General features: G+C 32.4%; 1 protein-coding gene across 4 annotated transcripts in view; it reads left to right on the forward strand.

Moving 5' to 3' along the window:
- LOC132727745 (uncharacterized) overlaps positions 1 to 17,337 on the forward strand; it is an 86,844-nt gene that overhangs the window by 47,221 nt on the left and 22,286 nt on the right. The window contains exons 17-20 of one of the 4 annotated variants that reach the window (XM_060713320.1): positions 1,186 to 1,281; positions 1,892 to 2,068; positions 2,625 to 2,795; positions 7,287 to 9,064. In XM_060713320.1, coding sequence (XP_060569303.1) covers positions 1,186 to 1,281; positions 1,892 to 2,068; positions 2,625 to 2,795; positions 7,287 to 7,945 — 1,103 coding nt within the window. In that variant the 3' untranslated portion in view covers positions 7,946 to 9,064. Of the gene's footprint in view, positions 1 to 1,185; positions 1,282 to 1,891; positions 2,069 to 2,624; positions 2,796 to 3,449; positions 3,843 to 7,286; positions 9,065 to 17,337 lie in introns of those variants that run through there. The other 3 variants (XM_060713319.1, XM_060713321.1, XM_060713322.1) reach the window with 3 other exon arrangements.

The following is a 17,337-nucleotide window of genomic DNA, read 5'->3' on the forward strand; positions in this document are numbered from 1 at the left end:
ATAAATGTTTTTGAGAATTTATTAATTTCAATGAATTTCTGTGCTTTACCTAAAGATGATATGACCATATTGATTTATATATATTTAGGTTTTTAAGGTTTCAGTAGTTGATACGAATAACAGTTACTTCTATAAATATCACTATAATAATAATTATTATTATAATAGATTAATTGCTTATAATGTTCCATTTATGTTACACACTGTTTCCTAGAAAATACTATGTTTTTTTGAAAGCTGCATTCCCTCTTTCTGATGATTTAAATTTTGCATGTTTTGTTGTTTCTTTTCTCATATATAACACTATGTATTCATACTGTTTTACATTGTAACATATCTTCTCTGTGTGTATTTAAATGTGTTTGTCTTATTTTATATTTAAAAATAGACAATATTGCATTTTAAAGTATCAAATTTGAGCATGGCTTTTCTTTAATTTTGTAGATGTAAACTCTTGTCAGTACATGTATCTGTGAAGGTTGTTTCATATATTTATTGTATTAAAACTTAACCTACGATGCATGGCTGTATAAATTTCTGAAAATAATGAATCATTTTGAATGATCAGTAGTGTCTATCTTAATTTTCGAATAATATATTGAGCAATGTCTGGAAAGTGGCTCTCTTAGGATTACTAAATTTACTTCAATGAATTTAAGCATTAAAGTAGCTAATCCATAAGTCGGATAGCTTTATTCTTTTGTATTGTTATTTTTAACTTTAAGTTTGTTATCTAATATAACTCGCGTGATATTCATAATCTCGGACAAACAGAAATAGTGGCTACCATGCTTTCAGTGAAAATGACATTTGAAACAACGTTAAAACTTTATATATACCATAAACATGAAAGAATCTAATCTGCTAGGGTATGAACATTCGGAAGATATGTTTGTCGTTTGTTTGCGACACAATTTTTAGTAGCGTATGCATGACTCCTACTAATTATCTTTTGTCCAATGCTTCTCCATAACTGACTATTTGATTGACTGGCTATTAAAAGGTATATTGGAAAATCCATATTAGACAAAGGGCGAATCGTAGAGGGTCCATAAAAAATCCATATGTAATACATAGTGAAATCTGATGGTTAGTCGGAATGGCCGATTTATAACCTTTAAAAACATTATGGAACATACTAATTGTAAATGAATATGTTATAATCTTTATTTGTTTTATATTTAGGAGCTTTGTTATGTATACCTGACACATTTGGGGGAGGAACTTATGCCGACGCAGCCCATAATGGCATTGGAATCCTCCATAGCTGGATAAATGGAGGTTAGTTAATACCAACTTTAAAAATGCTTTTTATTGCTAGAATCTGATTTTATATCATTTCATAGTATTATATTTTCTCTAAATTGCACGATTTGTATTGTTGAAATGTAAACATTCTAAAACATGAGCAATGCAAATTTCTTATTACAGTTTTAAGTGGCACGCGAATATGTCATATATGAATTTTATAGGAGCTCCACAATGGTACAAAGGCCTTCAATAGAAAATTTGAAATCCAGAGTTACATCGTTAAAATGGTATTTCTGGCAACAAGAGTTTTAGCAAGTGATTTGATTGTTTTGTTTTTTTTTTGTTGCACACAACGTTAATATTCTTTCTAGACCTTTATCAAGTGGCACCTGTACACATTTTGAACAAATATTTCAAGTTTCGTCATATCAGAAACCATATTAATGGAGTCCCTATAAAATGATAAAAGGCAACGCGTGCTACGCACATGAGTGTTAACCTACACAACTATCTTCGATCCTATTTCGGCCACAGTAATGACAATTTGATTATATATAATAATTATATACATTTGCTTCGGCAATGAATGAAAGGATGTTCCTTATTGCACATCTTCTCATTTCTTTCGATACCATTTAAGACTGCGGCGAACCTCCGGAACAAACGAATGGATATTTAAATACTACAGTAAATGGTACAGAAATTGGCGCCTTTGCAACATTGGAGTGTTATGACGGATACAGCGTCTCTAGCGGTAGTCAACCAGTCTGTATGGAAACAGTAAATTGGAAAGTCGATGTCCGTTGCAAGCTAGTTGGTGTGTTCCCCTGTCTACACTTTTATATGAGCCGCGCCAATAGTGCGTTTGCGACCAGCATGGATCCAGACCAGCCTGCGCACAGTCTTATCAGGATCCATGCTGTTCGCTGTCAGTTTCTCTACTTGTAATAGGATTGATAAGCGAACAGCATGGATCCTGATCAGACCGCGCGGATGCGCAGGCTGGTCTGGATCCATGCTGGTCGCAAACGCACTACCATGCGTATGTTGGTTTTGTCGTGACGCGGCTCATATATATATATTTTTAAACACTTTATTTTACCGTTTAAACTCTGATCTTCATCACACGATAATAATAAGATTGATTTGAAATAATAACAAGACTTAGTAAACCAACAATGTTAATGTCCGTAACATTTTAATGTATTTTATGTTCAAAAAAGTCCGTGAAGTAAAACGTCCTCAACAAATGGAAAAAACAAACACATCTGTCTTTAATCTAACAGATTTTAACGCGACTGTATTTCTGCAGGAAACAAATACAACTTTATGAAGTCGGTAATAGTTTGGTATTTAAATTTTATTCTTTACAGAATGTGGTGAGGTTGAAGCGCCAACAAATGGTACACTGAATGTTAGTGGTCTTACGTTTGGAAATAACGTAACATTCCAATGTGAGGAAGGCTATAAAATAAATGGTACAAATATGATCACGTGTTTGTCAACCGGAAGTTGGTCTGCGAGCGTTCCAACTTGTACTGTGGGTAGGAAAATTTTGATTATCGAATATTTTTAAGTGCAGTTTATATTATTATACACTGCGTAAATTGCTATATTGTTTGTCAACACCAATCCGTAAAATCAACATTTTGCCTTTGTCATGGTCTAGCGCTCACTTACATAACAAAATTACAAAATTGTGACTGATAAAATCTTTTGCAAATTCATAAATATTACAGACAGATAAACAAGAGACACCGTATTCATTGAACGCAGCAAAGTTTGTGTCCAACAGATGCTTAATAGATTTGAATGAATATTCGCTGGCGGTTACCTTTTATGTTATTTAAATCCACATGAGTTCTCTTCTATACGGCTGAACTTAGTTCAGTTATTATCTACTGCTTTGTCACGTATTTATTTTTTCTTTGTGTGTATGTGTGTGTTTGTGCGTGCGTGCGTGTGTCTGAATATATTTAGTATAGGTTTAATAGAAGTATATGTTTTTATATCAGTTTCTTATTAAAAGCTCACATGCACCCTCTAATATATAAATATCGCATGGTTTCAGTTGCCTGCGTACTACTTTTTTTTAAATTGTCAATAAGTTTTTGATTTTCAAACTTTGGGTACAAGATTATCGGTGTATATTCATTTATGTTACTACTCTTTAGGAAGGTGTATCTATATATTTTAAGATGACGACACCGATGGTGACAACGGCAGTGTTTCAAGCAGTAACGACGGAAGAGGATGTCTCATTATGTTATTGCTGGTCACCACTTTAACGTCGATTTTGTGATGACTGTGAAAAAAGAAGAGGAAAAAAGACGTATTAGAATTGATAGTTTAGAATGTGCCAAAGCAAATTATATAAATGAGACATTAGATGGTATGCAAGGAACGGAACTCTCTCTTGCTTTTAGGAACTATATAATATATTTTACTTTTATTTTAGGCGACAATCATTATATGTCTGTTTCAACTGTATTGACAAGCTAGTAGCCAGATCCCGTGACTTTTATTTTTATGACATACATGTGTTATTTGAGCCGCGCCATGACAAAACCAATATAATGCGTGTTCAACCAGCAAGGATCCAGACCAGCCTGTACATCCGCGCAGTGTGATCAAAATCCATGCTGTTCGCTTACAAACCCTATTACAAGTAAAAAACTGGTAACGTACAGCATGAATCCTGATCAGACTGCGCGGATGAACAGGCTGGTCTGGATCCATGCTGGTCGCAAACGCACTATGTTGGTTTTGTCATGGCGCGGCTCATTTAAATTTCAACTGCTTAACGTTTTATTGATAGTGCTTGCACATGAATAAAGTTGTATACAATATTTACTTTTAAAAAAAGCTGGATGTGTTTCAAAGTATTAAAAACGCCATTGCAAAATGTAATCGTACATGTATACAGCTCGTTGAGATCCTCTTTAGTTCATATACAAAATGTATATTTTTTTTCATATCTTTTGTCAATTGATTATGTGAATTAAAAATTAGTTCTCTTTGAATGCATATCCTTTCGCCGAAAAAAATGCATCGTATACATATACATGTATGTTGTGCGTGTGTGTGCGTTGGTGCGTGCGTTGGTGCGTGTGTGCGCGTGTGTGCACAAACAAAAATCTAGTACACTTAACATAAATGTCTCTATAGAGATAATGAGCTATCAAGTATTCCATACATTTGAAAGAGTCATGCATTATATATAGGCTGCTTCCCTATAACAGACAATTAAGCCATTGTGACGAAAACTGTGTTCATATTACACACAGACGAATAGAGATCACAATGTTAATATGGTTTTTATTTGTTTCGTCATTTGCTGCTTTACAGTTGATAATAAATACGCTGTAGAAACGCGCCTAGAGAGTTGCATTCCGGCTTGATTACAAACGCTTTACGTTTAATGTCTTAGCATTTAGTATTTAGCATGTATCATGTAATGGCTATTAGAAAAAATGACTTAATGTAAGTGACTGAAGGCAAAAGCTGTTTAGAGTGCTGAACAAAATGCATGCTTGTAGGATTATATGTTATTATCTGTTTCATTTGTTCACAAATTTGTTGATAGATGCTCAAGATGAAACAATTATCTATAATCATGGACTGGAGACAAAATCGTGCTTAACATCTATATCAGATGTGAGTTATACAGAATGTTTGAATCATTTCCGAAATAACAAAACTCACATAAATGTTATGGTCTATAGAAGACGATTTCGTCTGTGTGATACATATTTTGTTACGGGAACGATATCGTATAAACAGGAGCCTGGGTCAATGCTTGCATACCGTCCTGTTACTGGTATGTTTAGTTTATTATTTCTTTTAATTTCAAAGGGAGGTTGCAAATATATGTTGTTGTTTTTATTATATCACATGTTTAAATTAATTTATGTATACGTTCGGCGTTGTATAATAGTTTATTCGACTCGTGTATAGATTTTTATAAAAATTATATAGGTTTAAAATCGAGATGTGTGAAGTTGGCGGCCCAGCGGCCTGGCGGCGTGAAGCTGGCGGCCAAGCGACCTGGCGGCGTGAAATTCGCGGCCCAGCGGCTTGGCGGCGTGAAGTGGGCGGCCTTGCGGCCAAAAAATTTAACGTTGTAAAAATGTTATTTTAATAATAAAACGGCATTTAATGCAGTTTTAAAGATAATTATTGTTGTTTAAAGGAGATATCAAAACCGCCAACTTCACAAAAATGACAAAATAAAAATAAAATCTGAAAGTGATTTTTTCTTTTTATTTATCCTTTAAATAACAATAATTATCTTTAAAACTTCATTAAATGCCGTTTTATTGTTAAAATAACATTTCTACAATATTAAAATTTTTGCTGCCAGGCCGCTTGGTCGCCATCTTCACATAAATGACAAAATAAAAAAGTTCTCTGAAAATGATGTTTTCTTTTGAGATATCCTTTAAATAACATAATTATCTTTAAAACTTCATTAAATGCCGTTTTATTGTTAAAAAAACATGTCTACAACATTAAAATTTTTGGCCGCTAGGCTGCCAACTTCACGCCGTAAGGCCGCCAGGCCGCTAACTTCACGCCGCCAAGCCGCTGGGCCGCCAACTTCACGCCGCCAGGCCGCTGGGACACCAACTTTACAGGGCCGGCAACTTCACAAAAATGACAAAATAAAAAAGTTCTCTGAAAGTGATTTTTTCTCCTGATATATCCTTTAAATAACAGTAATTTTCTTTAAAACTTCATTTAAATGCCGTTTTATTGTTAAAATTACATTTCTTCAACATTAAAACTTTTGGCCGCCAGGCCGCTGGGCCGCCAACTTCACAAAAATGACAAAATAGGTTCTCTGAAAATGATTTTTTTGCTTGATATATCCTTTAAATAACAATAATTATCATTAAAACTTCATTAAATGCCGTTTTATTATTAAATAACATGTCTACAACATTAAAATTTTTGGCCGCCAGGACGCTTGGCGCCAACTTCACGCCGTCAGGCCGCCAGCCGCTAACTTCACGCCGCCAGACCGCTGGGCCGCCAACTTCACGCCGCCAGGCCGCCAACTTCAAGCCGTCAGGCCGCTGGGCCGCCAAGTTCTTCCGTATATTTATTTATCAATTACGGGAAGGGTAAAAACTTATCAAGAGAGAAAAAGGAAGACAAGAAATGAAACAATTATCAATGTAACAAAATAATATATGTGCCGTTTTTGTTATCCCAAACACAAACATTAATGATAAGAAATTCTAATTGAACTGTTACAGTTACATAGCTGAAATAGCATCAACTCATCCCTTTAATTCAATCTAGCTTTTGATGTTTTTATGTTTTACTTTGAGTACGTTTAGATGTTTACTAGTGACGAAAAAATTGAACAAATGCGTACAGGCAATGATGTTGATTTAATCTGATCCTATCAAATGTTTTCCCCAGTTTGTTCACTACATTAATATGGATGTGTAGCCATCTTACCACTTCTGAAGTGGTTTTTTTGTAGATGTTTGGACAATTGGTGCACCTTTGTTGCATGTCTTAACCGTTTATGTGCCTGTTTTGTTTCTGTAATTGTTATCTTCAGACAATTATTTGCTTATTTTTGCCTTCTATGCTCAACCTTTGAAGATGCAAACAAGGTGTTTACATTTTAACTATTAAACCCGCGGAAGTTTTGAACGCTTAAGGTTGCAAACAGTTGCATAAAAATACAGATGCTTGTAGCCACTTTAGGGATGATCATTCACAATTAGCTATCGAATCGATTAACAATAACAGCATATACAAACAATGAAAATCACATTGTACACTCATATAAACATTACACAGAAGTCCAATTAGAATATGGGAAGTTAAAAAAAGTGTGGGTTGATTATTTCTCTGTTTGCAATCGAAACATCTTGAATTATAGACTGAATTATATTACACTTTAATGCGAAATGTAATATTTATTCTTTACAAGTTGATACTGATATGGGTAAGGTCTTTTGGGCTAGTTATTCATTTTATATTTTCTTAATTCAGTTTGCATGTTTGATTTACAGAACAGAAGGATTGCCTTGCACTTTTTGAAAAAGGATTTAAGGAGGACGGTATATATACAATAAAACCTGTCTGTGGCCTAAGCATAAAGACATGGTGCGATATGAAAAATGGTGGATGGACAGTTATTCAACGCCGACTGGATGGGTCAGAAAATTTCTACAGAACATGGACAGATTATGTTTGTGGATTCGGTGACATATCTGGCGAGTACTGGCTTGGCCTTGAGAATATACATGGGCTAGCTACTGTCGACAGTTCCTTAAGAATTGAAATGGAAGCGTTTGAAGACAGGTCAACTACACTTGCTAATGCGTCACCTACCAATGCTTATGCACAATATAACACGTTCAGAGTCGACGACGAAGATTCAAATTTTAGATTGCATGTAAATGGTTTCTCCGGAAACTGTGGTGATAGTCTCAGTGTACATGATGGAAATATGTTCTCGACTAAAGACAGGGATAACGACTTATGGAATTACAACTGCGCTCAAATATACAGAGGAGCATGGTGGTACAAAGCTTGCCATGAAAGTAATTTGAATGGACTTTACTTACCTGGATATGACAATCAGTATGCTATTGGTATAAACTGGAAAACGTGTTGGGGTCACCATTCTTCTATTCGCAATGTTCATATGAAGGTGAAAAGAAATTAGATCGGTTCTGTGAGAAATAAAATGTAACCTGGAACCGACTACATTATATATGAGTATATTTAAAGCAGCACGCGTCCAGATTAATGTTAATTTTCATGAAAGTTTTTTAAATGTATTCAAAAGTAAAATACTGTGAGATGAACAAAAGAAGCAATTTACATCCTGCAATGCGCACTTACAATCCAAGAAAAATACCAAAATGTGGTCAATATATCTGCTAAAACAGCCCTTACTGCGTTAGTATCGCAAAAGGATTATGGTGATAAGATACTTCATAAGCAGGCTTAAACCGCATATAACATCTAACATATTACTTGGATCTTGAATGCTTTAACCTTTCTGAAAATTTTAGAACATTTTTTTTGCAGCTTTAATACAGTAATACATGTATTATCAAAAATGTGGCTAAATTGTGAACTTTAATTCATTCTCAATTTTTGTGTCGCGTTGAAAAGGCGACATATAGGGGTTACTTTTGTCGGCGGCGGCGGTGTCGTTGTCGGCGTCGTTGTCGGCGTCCTTTAAAGCTTGTCTGGAGCATAACTCAGTCACCATAAGTCGGATTGACTTCAAACTTGGTATTCATGCTTCTTTTCATAACTCAAAGTGCAGTACACAAGGACCGGAACACTGCACTTCTTAATTTTTGAGATATTGCCCTTTGTAAATTTTCATACTTTAATTTTGTCCAGGCCATTTCTCTTCAACTATAAAAAGCTATGGACTTGAAACTTCATAGGATTATAGATCTTATTAAGAAGAAGTGCAGTGCACAAGAACCGATACTCTGCACTTCCTTATTTTTGAGTTATTTCCCTTTGTTAACGTTCATACTTTATTTTTGTCCAAGCCATTTCTCATAAATAATAAAAGCTATAGACTTGAAACTTATCAGAGAATGATTGATCTTATTGATAAGAAGTCCAATGCACAGATACGCTGCTCTGCACCTATTTTTTTTAGTTATTGCCTTTTGTTAGTTTTCATATTTCATTTCTTTTCCTGGCCATTTCTACTAAACTATATTGTATACAAGGCGACACAACCGACTCGCGATGTTTTAGTTTACTTTAAAATTTAATATTTGTTGAAAGAAATTATGTAAGTTCAACCAGGATACGTACGAAAATTCTAAGTAAATTAATGCTTTTTAATGACCAGGGATAATATGTTTATTTTATATTTTGACCCCCTCAAATAAATATTAGCAACTTTGTTTACCCGGGAGTGTTTAATGCTGAAATGATCAATGTATCAATTTGTTGTATTTCTAAATTATTTAAGCGTTTAACGTTTGTAAACCGAGATTAAATTGTGTGAGTAAGATTTGTTTAAGAATAGTTTGTAATAGAATTTCATTAAACCGGTGGAACAATTTTTTGGCCCCCCGGCAATAAGTAAAGATGAAATAGAAACTTTGTTCATTAGGGTATTAAAAAATTAATCTTTTCTGGTTTAACCCTGTAAACAAAGAATAGTGCCCAATTTAAAGGAATTTATGTATATCAAACAATTGACTATAACCTTCATTTCAATAAAGAATCAAAGTAAAACTCAAGTGATTACACAGATTGTTAATCAGTTTTTATTGTTGTTCTCAAAGTGGTCTGATCAAAATAATGTTAATTATGTTGTGTCCTCGTTAGTGGTAAGACGTTGTTTGCTTAAGATATTAATTTTAATTGCGCATATGTCATGTCATCTTGCTAGAAACGATTAAGCAACGTTTTAGTTCAAGACGATGTGTTAACGAAAATCTTCTAGTAATTCATTCATGAGAATGTTTCAATATTACAACATATGTTAAAGTCGATGTTATGTTTTGTTTATACTAATTGTATTTTAGTTTGATTGTGTTGTGTTGAAAGTTCTAAGCTAATTGAAACACTCTCGATTTTTTCTTTGAAGCAACCAGTTCTAATAAGTTTCTTGCTTACCGAAACAACAGTTTGCCCCTAACCAGGTTTGAATCCAGGTGGCCAGCAATTCTCAGATTACTAGTCCGACGCGTTACCACTCGTCCATGCCGCCACTCTAAATATTTTGTTCAAAAAATTAGATGTTTTGTAAATGTGAACACATTTTATTTCATTTCTGTTTTAAAAAGATTCATAATATCACCAGAAGTATTTGCGCAATAATATGTGGTTTAAATGAATTGCACTTAGAGCATAATAAATTGACCAGATTATAAAATATGCTGGATTTTTTTTACTAATATAAATAGTTTTTTTTCGAAAGGCTTAAAAAGCAACATTAAATTATAGTTTGACAAAAGTAAATAAGGTGCATACCAAGGTCTGTGAATGGTCTAAAAAATTGGTCCTTATTTGTTTATATTTGTATCTATTACTTTGCAATATCACCCCCTCTTTCCGCCCTGTGCGCTATTTCCTTTGTTCAATTTCAGTTTGGTGACCGAGTTTGTCTCAACGTTATTTAGGGTTGCGTGCTGCGAAAGGCTCTCTTCCCTTATAAATATATTTCTTGTTCTGATGTCGACGGTAAATATCTCCTTCCTCCTATTGTGCCAAAATTGAACTCCCTCCCTGTACCCGGCATCCAGCCTCTTTCCCCTACACACGAGTCCTAGCGACACTTTTTAATGTATTTTGTATGATTTCAATTTCTGATGTAAAAATAACGCCCGTATTTGCGTCGTGTGGTAGCTCCTGTTAATATTTATCATTTCTTGTGAATATATTTTAATTTGGTAGTTTGTAATTAAGTTTCTTTCCATGAATGTCGACTAGATTGAGTTTAAAGTTAAAATTTTAAATAGATTTTAAAATCAGCTTTTCTAAAAAAAATTTTTGAGTTTTTGATTTTTTTTAAAAGTTTAATACCCTTTGTGATTTTTTTAAAACTCTTTTTTTTCTTTGGAAAATTTTTTGTTTTTCGTTAATTTGTTACTCAGTTTGTTGGGTTTGTGTGCTATCCTTTTCATTTTTCCCCCTCTTTTTTAAGCCCAAGGGGACGTGAAAAAAGGGAATAATTCTAAAAGCTTAGTGATTTTTTCGTTATGTTAAGAATAAAATTTTTTATAAAATTTTTTATTTTTTAAAAACAAAATTTGTTAGAAAATTTTAGAATTTTTTTTGCTATTATTGCCCCAATAAATTTTTTGGGAAATTTATAAATCAATCCCTTTTTATATTTTCTAGCAACCGATTGTTTAAAATTAAAAAATAGATTCAACAAACCATTCAATTGATCAGAATGTCTTAAAAATTTGATAAGTATAGATTTAATGTATGGAGAGGATGATCCTTATTGATTTTATCTGCTAAAATGATTACAATATATTATGAAAGGTCTGTTATTAGATATATATATACTTTTTTTCACAAAACATTTTTGGTAAAGTTAATACTGTATAAATGTCTGATCAAGTACATTGTTCATATAGAATGACAAAATGCACTGAAATCTTCATAAAAATAAAATGCAATCAATATAAAAATTAAAATTGCTCTTTTTAATATAAATGATTCATGATGCAAACGATTTGTTTGATTTAAAAAAGCAACATTTATCAGATATTTTATGAAACTTCTTACTTGTTGACCGTACAAAAACTGGAATCGAATGGCACGGATGAAGTTTCTATTATCACCTTATAAAGCGACACTATTAAACTGTTATGGCAGTCTTAGATCTTTGATAAGGTACTGGAAACCGACTTACTTATAATCAATGTGTTAATATGATTATTTAAAGCAAATGCATTTCACCTACAAGTGTGCAAAAAGAGGTATGCAAAAATGTTCATATCGCATTAAAGGTTTATGATACATTACAAACAGGTTTGCATTCAACGTTACTAAATCGTCGCCATTTTCTATTGTTATTGTTTGCAACTGATTCATGACTTGTAATGAAGAAGTGAATTGTAAAATATTACAATGATAATTCGTAAAAAATCGAGGAAGGGAAACTATAGTAGAATCTTCATGAAATATGTATGCAATTACTATTTAAACGAAATAGCCATTGTTTCAGAAAACAAATTCTTATTTATGCAAACAATTTGCCTTAAAATGATTTTTAATATTGCAGGGCTTTTTTTTCAAATATAAATTCCATTTTATTTACATCTCTGCCTTTTGACTTGTAATTATTCAGATGCAATTTTTTGGTTCAAAACCTGTTTTAAGCGAAATGGATCAAAGCACATTTAAGGATTTTTCTTTATTCATAATACATTTATTAATATATACAATTCTGGCGTCGAAATCGACTTTAAGCATCATTGCTGTGTCGGATAACCTTCGGGAAATTCTTCTTTTTTACACAACTGTAAGTTAATCAAAACGGTTGTAGGTTTTGTTCTGAATCAAATATGTTAGTATATCATTTACTGTAACAGTGAAAGCTTATAGTTACATTTTATTAGGGTCTAAGAATACAATTTATATATCATAGGGGAAACACTGTACAACAACAACAAATACTACATTTTTTAGCACATAAATTCAAAGTAAGACTACTTTTTCCAATTCCTTGAAGCGTGAAATGATTTATCCTTGTTTTTTGGAATAAGATATTAATCTTATAATAAATATTTATAAAGCTACATTGTTATAATAACAGATGTAAATGTTTCATAATCTGACTGATTCAAGTTTCCATCTTTCCCCCCTATTTTAATCTATTTACTTCTTGTTGTTAATTTGAAATGAACTTCGAAAAGCCTTGTGCTGGAAATTTTTGAAAACTTTCGTTTCTCAATGTACAAGCCTAATGACGGGAGTTTATTATTACACTTTCATACTTAACATTATTAAATGATTTGAGAAAACATAACATTGCTAGCTTGTTTCATTGGAGTACAGGTACAGGAATGATTAGAAATGCTATCGAATTGCTTTTGCTTAATATTTTGAAACCCTTGTGTTGTTTGGATTTAAGTCACAGCGATCCTGTTATGATCAGCTGGCCACTATTCTGCTTTACTTATGAAGAAAAAACCCTCAGTTAACACTCCGTGCCAACGTACCAGGTGATTTCCCCTAATCGGTTTAGCAATCTCTGCCACCACACATATTTTTTAACAATATTTTGTCATTTTATGTTTTTTTATTTTTTGAATGTATTTTTTTCATTATTTTGTATACTTTTGATAATCGCTTTAAATCAATACTTTGGTCAATAAAGTATATTGATTATTATTATTAATGTTTTTATACGTGCTCCAATTCAAATATGTGATCAATAAATTCTTTTGTTTTGAATTTGTTGTTGCGTTAATTTGATACTCCACGTGCGATATTCGTTTGTTACTCCTTTTAAAAAATTAATCTCTTCTTAAGTCAGAGACATACTAAATGGCATTATTCCAGAATGCATAGTGATTGTTTGATAGGTTAAGAATAATATATTGATAAAATGATTTATTGTTGAAATGAAAGTGTTAGTTATTTGGAATTCGCCTTTTTTACTATGAATTTTAGCTATATAATTCAATCCCATCATTATTTCATAGCAAACGATTGCGTAAATCAAATGGATACGACGAAACCATTCAATTGATCAGAATGTCCTGAACTTTTGATAAGGAAGGGATTACCAGTCTTATATCAGAGTATCATTTTGTTTGCTAAAATGGTTTGAAGATATTTTCCATCGTATGAAAGGTCTGTTATTTAATATATATATTATTTTCTCAAAACATTTTTTGTAAAGTTAATTCTGTATAAATGTCTGATCAGGTACATTGTTAATGGAGAATCACAAAATGCACTGAAATCTTCATGAAAATAAAATGCAATCAATATAAAAATTTAAATTGTTCTAATATAACATAAATGATTCATGATTCAAACGATTTGTTTGATTTAAAAACACAAAAAAACATGTTTCAGATACTCAATGAAACCTTTTATTTGTTGCCCGAGCAATATTTGAATCGAGTGGCACGGATGAAGTTTCTATTATCCCTTAATAAAGCGGCACAATTGAATTGTTCTACCAGTCTTAACTCTTTGATAAGATACAAGAAACCGACTAATATAAACAATGTGTTAATGTGAGTATTCAAACCAATTTCAATTTAACCCTCAGGTTCCCAAGTGTACAAAAAAGTTATGCAAACAGGTTTGCATTCAATGTTTCTTAATTGTTGCCAATTTCTATTGTTATTGTGTACAATTTATTCATGATTTGTTCTGAACATGCAATTGTTTAATATTACAATGATAGCTGATTAATTTCGAGGAAGGGAAAATACAAAACAACTCTCATGAAATATTTATTCAATCACTATTGAAACGTAATAGCCATTGTTTCAAAAAACAAAATGCTTATTGATGCCAACAATTTGCTTAACATTGATTTTGAAATATAGCAGGGCTTTAGTTCAAATGTATAATCCCATTTTATTTACATCTACCTTTTTCCATGTAATTATTTAGATGAATATTTTAATTCATACCCTGCTTTAAACGGAATGATCAAAACACATTAAAGGATGTTTCTTTATACTAAAAAAGTTCATTTATATATACAGTGATATAGCATTTTGGCTACCAAAACGGTTTTAAGCAGACTCTTTCTACAAACTTTGCCTTATTGGATAACCTTCAGGATTTTTTTCATTGGTAAACGTTACCAAACGAAAGTAGGTTGGTCTGAATCAAGAATGCCAGTTTTAATTGAAAATAATGGAAATATCATTAACAGTGATGGTTATAGTACACTAAATTAAGAATACAATATTATATCCTAGATAACCACTGTACATAAAATAAATGACAGCACACAAACTCAAAATTAGACTACATTTTCTAATTATTTGAAACGTGTATTGATCATTTATTCTGAAAAAGGACATCAATCTTTTTTATAATAAAGTTATAAGCTACACTATAATTATAGATATCAAGGTTTCAGAATTTGACTGATTCAAGTTTCCATCATAATTTTCTATTATAATCTATCACTTCTTGCTGTTAATTGAAATAACGTCTGAGAAGGATTGTGTTGTAAATTTTGAAATTTTTGTTCCTCAATGTACAAGCCGACTGATTGTAGTTTAATATTAAACATTCAAACTTCACATTTTAGAATTTTAATTAGGTTTGAAAATTATTATATTCTAGATTTTGCCATTGCAATACAGGAATAATTTGAAGTGCCATTGAAATGATTTTGCTTGAAGTTTTGAAACCCCTATTTTGTTTCGATTACAGTAACAGCCACCCTGTCATGACCTACGGGCGACTTGTCAACTTTACTTGTCCAGAAAACCCTCAGTTGCCAAACCGTGCCAACGAATGAAGTGACTTCCCCTAATCAGTATAGCTATCTCTGCCACCACACACATTTTTTAATAATATTTTGTTATTTTATATTTTTTAGTTTATGAATTTACTTATCATTGATTGTTTTGTATACTTTTGATAATATTTAGATAAACTATAATGGCAGTAGGTACGAAACGTTAAAAATAAAACAGAAAGAGTAAAATGACATTAGATGTTTTATGTTACGTGATCTGTGTCAGCATCATGTGACAGATTACAATCTGCCAAGGGATCAATGTGAAGAGTTTGAACTCGTGCATTTTCTCAGGAACGAACGGGAATCGGAATAGAAACACCAATCGAGGTTCCGAAAGCTAGCTACAGGAAAATTATTTTCAAGGTGCAAAACTAGTGACTGTGGTATATAAGAATATATCATATTTTACAATAAGTTAATAAAACGTACCCATACATGAGGAACTAATAAACTGTTCAGAAATTATTACCCATATTCACAACAAATTAGCATTTGGACTTTATGTTATACCGCTTTAAGTCAATGCTTTATTGTTGCTTATTCTAATTCGGTTAACGCTATAAAGTAATACAAACATACACAGGATATACTATTGTTTTCTGCTTAACAAAATTTGTGCAACGTCGGCATTCAAATAGTGCTTTGACTACACGTGCATCGTGTACAAGATAAGTATGATACACTTTGATACATTGACATTTATATGGTATCTTTAATACAATACAAGTGACCTCATATCTCAAATGTTCATAAGGGTATAATTAATCAAACACTTGTTCTTGCAGATTCAAAACCTATTGGACTATATCCGTGTGACACATGGTTCTTCTTTGCCCTGAAGACATTATATGCATCAACAATAGCGCTAACAGAGGAAGGTAATGGTAGATAAAATGCTGACCCATATGTCAGACCAGAATCTGTAGTATTGCTTGCAAACACGGTCTTTGCTGCTATAACTAAAAAACTGAAAACAGAGAAAACAAAGAAAAGAAAAACAGAATCCTTAATAAACGCCAAGAACAGCAAAATTGCAGCACCCCTCCCCAACATTAGAACTCAGTCATTTCAAAGTTGTAATTTTAATTCTGAAATATCAGAGGTAAATTAGGAACAGGAACATTTTCCACATACAGACACATCTTGTTCAATTAATACTCGCTACAAAGATAAGAAGAGTAAAGAAGGTAACTATACAATTGCTTAAGACCTTTTCACTCTTACTTCATCTTTGTTAAGGAAACAATAATTATATAAAGACAGAATAAAAGAATCCTTAAATACAAAAAAAAGTTTTAATAGATGAAATAAAGCAAACATATTCAGTAAATCGAAATAATCAAAAGACACTCTTAAGAAGCAAAATTCCTTTCTCTTGAAAATTGATTAATTTAGATTATTTGAATGAGAATGTGTATTTACCTCCTAACGATAAAGTTATTATGCTCATATTTGCAGAAGATTCTGTACTTCGATTTGTTGCGTATTTTACTACAAGCAACAGACTGATTCTAAACATCACAGTTCCACCTATCATAAGACCTCGCGTAGCATTCACAAAGTCTTTAACTGAAGAATAAAACTGAAACAGCTTAAAGAAAGAAAGAACTTTACTTGTCGTTTGCATTTAAGATCAATCTTTACAGCAAAATAATCCAACCATCACAGTTCCAACTATCAAAAGACCTCGCGTAGCATTCACAAAGTCTTTAACTGAAGAAGAAAACTGAAACAGCTTAAAGAAAGAAAATATTTCACTAGATATAGTTTTATTTCCTGTTATTCCATGCTTGTATAACTCATGTGTAAATAATTATATACAAGGCTCGTCTCCAACCATTTTTATTGAATCTTACAAGCCGCACGATTATGTATTGTGGCTGATTCGCGTCATGTCGTGTTCTCGCTTCTTTGCCTCCCTTATGCACAACACAAATGGACGACAAAGTTGACTTCGTCATCTCTCCGTGTTTTTACCTTTTTGGGTTTTCGAGGCGAAAAAACGAAAATACTACAGAAGAATGGCGTCAATACGATACGTAAATTATGTCGTCTCTTTGCATTTAATCTGTCGTATTTACGCTTTTTAGCAATGCTGCATCTTGATTTTT

Source organism: Ruditapes philippinarum, unplaced genomic scaffold (assembly GCF_026571515.1).
Source record: "Ruditapes philippinarum isolate M1 unplaced genomic scaffold, ASM2657151v2 ctg2483_1_1_1_1, whole genome shotgun sequence".
Classification (NCBI taxonomy): Eukaryota; Metazoa; Mollusca; class Bivalvia; order Venerida; family Veneridae; genus Ruditapes; species Ruditapes philippinarum.